The following is an 8,606-nucleotide window of genomic DNA, read 5'->3' on the forward strand; positions in this document are numbered from 1 at the left end:
CTCTGACCCTCCTCCGCGCTCACAGCCATGGCAACGGACGCTACAGACGTCGCTATAGCAACGGACGCCATTTCAGGGTTAAAGCCGCCGTGGCCTTGGGAGCGTAACTGAAAATTAGAAAATAATTGAAATGTTTTTTAGCATTATCTCGAGCTCTGTTTAGAGTGAATTTCAGCTTTATCTTGATGTTTTGTATTTGTGTCTATAAATTACAGATTTTTAAAAATATATATATTATTAATGCAATCTATACTTATGTTGTTAACACAATTATACGTGCAATATGTAAAGGATTATAGATCTATCTGTGTCCGAAATTGTGCCCTATTGACTATGCAGGGAATAGTGAGTGGCTGTAGACAGCTTTGCTGTCTCATATTACTCCCTCCTGCAATAAGAAACCTGTGAAAACCTGCTGGAACTTTTCTAATTTTGGCATATTTTTTGTATACCATTTGTATTTCTGTGCTAGTTTGTTTTATTGTCAGTGATTACTGGTTTAATTTGTATCTTCTCCCTGTAATTTATTCAGAATATTATGATGTACGTTCTGTTCCAAGGAAAAAAAAAAAAAAAAAGAAAAGCTCCCCTGTGAAAATAACCTGGCAGCATTTGGTTCCCTGGTCCAGAGACTCTCATGACTAACACACAGGGTGATTAGTACAGCACTAAGACAATAACCCAGCAGAAATGAACAACAACAACGTTTAGTTATGTTAGTTTTGTGTTGTTTCGTGTGCAAGGCCGTGTGTGTGTGGTGGAGGTGGTGGGGTTATATTTTTTCTAGCTGCTTGTCTCTCATATTATCTATCATTCACTGTCTCAATATTATTATGTCTGTCTGTGTCTCGGTCTGTTTGTCCATCATCTGTCTCTGTGTTCGGTATGACGTTGTGTTCCCTCTGTAAAAGTTGCCAGTTAAGGCCCCGCCCCTTTCCCAATCGTTGTGGGCGGAGCCTCGGTGTGTAACCGAGCTATAAACCCGGTGCGGCTCGCGCGCTCTTCACTCTCGCTGTCTCCTCGAGCTAATGGATTCCTCGGTTCCTGTGTGCTCTCCGCGGCTGCTGCTCTCCTATAAGCGCGCGGCGCAGCGGCTGATCTCCAAAGCGGGCGCGCGCGTACTCAACAAACTGCACCACGAGCATGACCACGAGCGACCCGCGTGCTCTCTGCGTACGTGCCGGCGCGTGGTGGTGCTTGGAGCACCGCGCGCCGGGAAGACGAGCCTCGTGCGCCGCTTTCTGCGCGAGGACTTCGAGGAGCGGTACGAGCCCACGCGGGAGGAGTTCCGCAGGAAAGTGTACCGCATCCGCGGAGAGGAGTTTCAGATAGACCTCCTAGACCCCGCGGCGGAGAGACAGTTCCCCGCCAAGCGCAGACTCACCATTCTCACTGGTGAGTCCCAGTAACCACCCAGGAGCGTTTTGTAGTCTTACAGTTACAGGCTGTAGTCCACCTGCTGCTCTGCATACGTTGTTAAACTGCTTTGTTGCACTAGTATACAAACGGATCAGACACAGCAGTGCTGTTGGAGTTTTAAAAACCCTCAGTTTCAATGCTGGACTGAGAATAGTTAACAAAAACATAGAGCCGCGTTTCTAATATCTCTCTCCCTTTCTCTCTCTCCAGGTGATATTTTCCTGCTGGTCCTGAGTGTGGATGACCGGGGCTCCTTCGAAGAGGCCTGTGCCCTGCGCTCTGAGATCCAAGCGGCGAAAGCTGCGCTCCTTCGCTCTCCATCCGAGGGGTCCCGCGTGCCTGTGGTGGTGTGTGCGAACAAGGCAGACCTCCCAGCGGAGGAGAGGCAGGTGTCGCACGCTGAGCTGATGGGTGCCTTTGGCAGCAGCAAGGACCCCGCGTGTGTGCTCTTCGAAGCCTCAGCCAAGGAGGGCGGCCCGAGCCTGGAGCGTGTGTTTGAGGCTCTGGCGGTTCATGCTGGGCTTCCTGTGGAGACTGGACCCTCGCTCCACCACAAACTGTCCATGCGCTCTTACCGTACACTAAGGGGGAAGGCGAAGGTGCAGGAGACCCCCTGTGGAGCACTGCACCCACTTGCGCGTAGACCCAGCGTCAGCGCAGACCTTCGGCTGGTGCTTGCCACACACGGGAAGAAGGGCACGAGCAAGACGACCAAGAAGTGAGAGAAGTGTACACTCCAGCAAGTGGACTTGACTTCTACCCTGTCTCTGGTTTAAACCAGAAGCCTTGTAATGTCCAGTGGTGTGTTCTAATCTATGGACTCTACTCTGGTGTTTGACCTTGTGTTCGTGTGGTCTAATGTTCCTCTGTGTTCCTCATGTCCTCAGTGGTGTAGGAGTTACGCAGCCTATAAAATGTAAATCCACAAGTCCAGACTTTATTGCAGTCGCCTTCAGGGTAACTCCTCACTGCTGTGGTGAATTGAAACAGATGTCCACCTTTTAAATATACGTGCCAGAACAGTACCACCTGAAGTTAATATCAGTACTGACATTGTTCTGAGATGGTGGAGGGATACAAGGGATACATGCAGGGTGCTGTGAGGCAAAATAGCCCCCACCATGGTTCTATATGCAGCCCTTTAGACTGGGTGGAGGTGGAGAGGGAGTAAAATGCATTAACTGTGCTCTAGACATAGAGACTTCTGGTTCCATTCACCACCACTGGAAAGAAAATAGTGTCAACAATCACCCACTTCACACTAGAACACACTTCATGAGTTTACTTACATCTCCACCATTGATTTACAGAGAAATTGGGAAATAATGGGTGGAATCCACCTTTAAAATGAGAGAAAGAGACATCAGTGACCTTCCATCAGTCTCAGTGTAAATATGAATGTGATATAAATGTGAGTGACTGAGTGAGAGTGTGATGCCCTGTGATGGCTCCGGTCCCAACACCGCCCTGATCAGGATGAAGATGTTACACTGAATGGATGTAAATGTAATTGTTGTGAACTGATGACCTCAGCCTGAACTTCCCTGTAAAGTTACACAGCTTTATTTATTTATTCATTCATGTATTTATTAATGTATTTATTATTATCTACTGATGGTCACTGCGGCCGCGGGGTCTGGACTGTAGTGACCAGGTGATTTTGAATAAAGAGTTTTGATAGAAAACACTATGTCTCTGTCCTTCACTGAGAGATGATCGTAGTACACTGACATTATTCCTCTCCCAGAGTGAGTAATATAAAGAGAGGGGTGTGTGTGTGTCAGGAATATCACAGGATCACATTGTTTACACACTGATGTTATGGGCACTGGTCTTCCTTGTGGGGACCATCAACTGTAATAATCACTACTTTCTAAAGTGAAGGTGTTTTAAGATTAGGGTTAGAGATACGTGAGTGGTGTTAATGGAAAGGTTAATGGTCTCCACAAATTGAACAGATGTCAATGTAACATCCCCACTATTCACAGACCTGTGTGGGTGTTGGTGAAGGAGAGAAAGTGGGTGTATTTAGATGATGATGCAGGTTGTTAAATCCTGTTTGATATTGTATAATATTTTAGAGAATGGGGGGTGGGAGAGAGAGAGAGACAAAGAGAAGATAAGAGCAGTAAACAGATGAAAAGAAGTGAAGGACAAATAAAAGAATGCAGAATGAAATATAAACAAGTGAAAAAAATAATTGACAAAAAGGAGGGAAGAAAGTGAGAACATTGAGAAGTCAGAAGAAAGAGAGAGAGAAAGGGCGAGATTAGTCGTGACTGTATTAAGGCAGTAATGGCATTCAGTCGGAGTGATATAATAAAAGTGTGTGTGTCTTTCACTCCTTGTGTGTGTGTGTGTGGAACACACAGTTCTGCACATCAAACACTCACCCCACGGAGTGTGTTAATATTATGGAGGTAGGTCAGTTTACGCTACAGACCGAATGTGGTGTAACATTTTTGCCAAAGGAACTACACCTTCATCAGTCATCTGTGTTCTCACACTTTCTCAGTGGCCCTCCATCTCCCCCTTAACTCAGAATAATGTAAGCCAGTATGAGTGTTTGTGTCTGACAAAATATAGCAATGCATTTAGTGTTCTCCTCCAAGCGTGTTGAGGTGCTCAAGGGAACTGTGTCATGGGGCAGTTAGTGTTCTCCTCCCAACGTGTTGTGCTGTTTTTGTCATTAGCATGATGTATATCCTCCTGAAAGAGGACAATTGGATGGTAATGTGGGCGGGACATGATTTTATTCCTAGTGATTTGATTGGACGGTGAAAAGCAGGCATTTCAAAAGTGAAATTGACTCTTTTACCTGTTCATTTGAACGAATCCTCAGATTCAACTGAATCAGTTTCATCAGTTTCTAGTGCTTTGACACTTGTAAGATAGGTTAATTAAGAGTTTTTACATAAATCCCCACTTCTCACACTATATATAAGCGGTGTTTAAGACGCCGTGTTTAGAGACCACCTCCTCCCTGTCACCTCCTTTTCTTCCACAGTAAATGTATTCTTAGCTCTTTTCTAAATCTGTCCATCTCTGCTGCAGGGCTTGGGGAAGCTCGTAGCTCTGGGTGAGGGCTGCCCACGCTTCTGCTGACGAGTGTGCGGTCTAGCACGCATACAGGGGTCTGACTAAGCACAGGGAAGACTCTGTACTCAGAGAGCTCACATGACCGAGAAGTGTCTCACTCCGAGATGGAGGGGGACCTGCTCTCTTTCTTATTTACCTGTTAGTCATTATCTGCTCATTGATTCATTCCTCTCTCTGGTCAGTGTTTACTCTGACACCAGTGAAGGACTCAGCGCTCAGAATAGCCAGTCAATATCTGGTCAGTACTCCCATGGATGAGCGATGGCCACAGATAATTAGTGGGATTGTTTTAACAGCTTCTAATTTTGTAGATAATGGAATATTACTGTGAGGATTTGATGGCAGCCACTTTAATGTTATTGAGGTGAGGTACCAACATTGGATGATTTGGTCTGGGTCACTAACATCGCTCCAGTTTATCCCAAACATATACAATGGGAGTCCATTGCTGCAGAGAACACGTTTCCACAGTTTCCCAACGCAATGAGCTCAACACACAAAAAAGGGGCAGTAGAATGGAATCATACTGAAGAGCTCAGTGACCCTAAAAGAGGACTCTCATTGGATGTCAAATTTGCCACCAGCCATGTTTGTGAAATTCCAGCCCTGCTAGAGCTGTGGTTTTATTTGGAATGGTGATGTAACATACAACACTGGAAACATTCTCTAGACAGAAGGATCATGCATCTAGAAGTCAGATGGACAGAAATTAGATGAAGAGCTGGACAGACAGTGAGACAATCACATGTGCAGTGCAGTAGGTAGGATCCTTTAGGCCTCTCACCAAACCCAGTGTCATGCCGAGTGGATGCAGGAGATTATTTTTCAGGATTCTGAGGCAAAAAAAGCACACAAGTTAGTAATAAAGACAAACATAACTAAGCAGACTAATACTTAGATCTATACAATAATGAATAGAAACAATTACAAGGAACTAGAAACTAGAGATAATACTGGAGTAGAGGGAGAGCTACAGAGAGAAAGCTAAGAAGGCTAAGGAGCTAACTACCCAGCTAGCAGGGAACATTCCCAAGGACACTGGAAACCTAAGGAGCAGAGATGAGGAATCGTAAACATGAGGAGACCTTGTGACAAATTAAGAGCCAATGGTGAACAAGTAGGAGCCAATAATATAAACCCTAAGCGAACACAAAACACCTGGGAGTAAAACAGTCACTTGACAAACCAATACCAGGACGAGGGAAACACGTCAGAAGGAAAACAAAGAACCACAGGACACCAACCCGGAGGACGAGCCCCAAGACAAACAAGACCACACACCAAGAAGTTCAGGAAAACTTAAAGTTATTGCTTTTTCTTACAAATTATCCTCCTCCTCCTCTCTGTGACTAGGAAACCATTTTGCCACTTGTCTAAATACCAGGGAAGATTAAATAAGCTGATTAAAATCCCCCCTGAAGTGGCTTCCTGTGGAGGATACACCAGAGTACACTACCCAGGACATCATTTACAGATTCTGGAGTGACATCACTGGGTACCACCCGGAGAATCCACAAATATGGAGAAGGAAACACACAAATGTGACCCATGATCACAAATATGCAGCAGGTACAAGCAGATAAGCAAATATAAGCCGGTGTTTAAACATTCACCACACAATAAAATGATAGGAATTGTCATATATTTGCTGGCTCTCTGCAGCAGCTGTGATTGGTTCTGGAGAATCAGGTCTGTACTAAAACAAAGCATGGATCAGTGCTGTCCCATTTCCCCAATTACTGCTCATTTACTACATTCCTCCACCTCCTTTCCTCTCATCGATTCATCCACATCTTTCCAGAGTAGGAGAGGAGCAGTAGGAAGGGAGGGGAGGAGAAGAGCAGTAGGAAGGGAAGGGGAGGAGAGGAGCAGTAGGGAGGGAAGGGGAGGAGAGGAGCAGTAGAGAGGGAGGGGGAGGAGAGGAGCAGTAGAGAGGGAGGGGGAGGAGAGGAGCAGTAGGAAGTTGAGGAGGAGAGGAGCAGCAGGGAGAGAGGGGGAGTAAGAATGGAGGGGGAGGACAGGAGCAGTAGGGAGGGGAGGGGGAGAGGAGCAGTAGGGAGGGGAGGGGGATAGGAGCAGTAGAATGGGAGGGGGAGGAGAGGAGCAGTAGGGAGGGAGGGGGAGGAGAGGATCAGTAGGGAGGGGAGGGGGAGAGGAGCAGTAGGGAGGGGAGGGGGATAGGAGCAGTAGAATGGGAGGGGGAGGAGAGGAGCAGTAGGGAGGGAGGGGGAGGAGAGGATCAGTAGGGAGGGGAGGGGGAGAGGAGCAGTAGGGAGGGGAGAGAAGCAGTAGAATGGGAGGGGGAGGAGAGGAGCAGTAGGGAGGAGAGGGGGAGAGGAGCAGTAGAATGGGAGGGGGAGGAGAGGAGCAGTAAGAAGGGAGGGGTGGAGAGGAACTGTAGGAAGTGGGGGAGATTGAGGAGGAGTAGCAAAAGTGTATCAGATGTCCAGAGGTGTGCATCATCTGTCCAGAGAATATGTTTCCAATGGAGGTACGTGCTACACCACCATTCCCAATAATACAACCACTTACAGTTGTCTAGGGCAGCTCTATCAGGGCAGATATTCTGTGGACAGTCTGATGGATGACCCTGGGTCTGGTAGATGCAGGAAAATGCTACTTACAGCAAGTCTCATTGTCTCTGTCTCCTTCTAGAATACTTATATTATTTACCATCATATTCTCATATCTGCATGTTCTCATGCTGTATTATTTCATGTCCATATCTGTGCCAGCAGAACGAAGGCAGCTGCGTGACTGAGTGTAAATATTAAATTTAGCTGTGTGTGTTTTGTTACTAAATGAGGGAATGATGATGCTCCATTGTTCAGCTTCATAATCAGCTCTATTCAGACACCTCCGCAGATGGCCACCGCCGTGTTCAGACAATTGCATAAAGACAGTGATTATTTTCGCCCACTCTTTTATTCCTGAAACACAGCCAGACCGCTCCACTGACCCCACAACGGGTCAGGGTCTGCAGCTTTAGGTCGCGAGGAAACTGGCTTCAATAGAAGCGGTCTCCAGAGCTCTTCCAGAGAAATCAGGGTCCAGTAATAGCTGTGAATGAAGGAGGATTACAGTAATGAGGTAAACACTGCCCAAATGTCAGTGGACATCTACTCATCGCTTCTTCTGAAATCGAGAAGTGGACGTGTCTAGGAGAACGTACAGAGGCAGCTTGCTAAAGCCACACACATGTCCAGTGTGAGACGACTACATGGCAGGAGGCTGGCACTTTGACCCTGGGCATATGAGGGGTGTCAATAAACCTTTGTGAGTGACAGACAGGTAGACAGGAACACATATACACACTCTCTCTCTCTCTCTCTCTCTCTCTCTCTCTCTCTCTCTCTCTCACACACACACACACACACATACCACACACACACACTCACAGATCCCTCCCAATACCTTATTTCTTTCTATGGAAGTGTCTGACCATGTACATGTGAAGTGTGTGGTGTGTGCTGTGGTAATGGAGGGATTTTCTATTTCTCTTGCTGTCTCTCTCTTTGTGTGTGTGTGTGTGTGTGAGAGAGAGAGAGAGAGGGAGAGAGAGAGAGTTAATGTAATGTCTGATTGTATGTCTGAAAGCACTTTTACACAATGCAGTGAGTCACTCCATTGAAGGTTTTACTGACCTCACACAGAGAGAGAGAGAGCATAACTCACTTTACCTCACCAATTATTATCCCTTTCAACAAAAGCTTTCACGTGCATCTCTCTCTCTCTCTCTCTCTCTCTCTCTCTCTCTCTCTCTCTGTGTATATACATGCTCAATCTGTGCATGCTTAAATAACTTTCTTGCTGCATTAAGTTCAGTGACAGATTGAAATGTCCCTGATTAAACCTCACTGTGTGGAAAATGTGCAGAACTCTGTAACTTACTGTCCCTTCAGGTATCAGTCAAACACACCGTCTGTGGAAACAAACCCAGTGTTCATTCAGGAATGACGAGTGTTTACAGGGGGATTGTCTTTTCATTACTGCAGTTAAAGCCCTGACTCTTCTTGGAAAACATGTAAAACCTCTGTGAAGATTTGAGTTAATGTGTTCACAGCAGAGTTAGAGTCACATACACCACA

The 8,606-nt window shown here is 46.2% G+C and overlaps 1 protein-coding gene across 1 annotated transcript; it reads left to right on the forward strand.

Annotated features, from left to right (window-relative positions):
- The first annotated feature begins 860 nt into the window (after positions 1–860).
- Positions 861–3,079, forward strand: rasd2b (RASD family member 2b). Its single transcript, XM_066661082.1, has 2 exons — positions 861–1,395; positions 1,630–3,079. The coding sequence occupies exons 1-2, from the start codon at positions 1,029–1,031 to the stop codon at positions 2,139–2,141; spliced, it is 879 nt and encodes a 292-aa protein (XP_066517179.1). The 5' UTR covers positions 861–1,028; the 3' UTR covers positions 2,142–3,079.
- Positions 3,080–8,606: the final 5,527 nt, after the last annotated feature.

The sequence above is a fragment of the Hoplias malabaricus genome, chromosome 2 (assembly GCF_029633855.1).
Source record: "Hoplias malabaricus isolate fHopMal1 chromosome 2, fHopMal1.hap1, whole genome shotgun sequence".
NCBI classification, from domain to species: domain Eukaryota; kingdom Metazoa; phylum Chordata; class Actinopteri; order Characiformes; family Erythrinidae; genus Hoplias; species Hoplias malabaricus.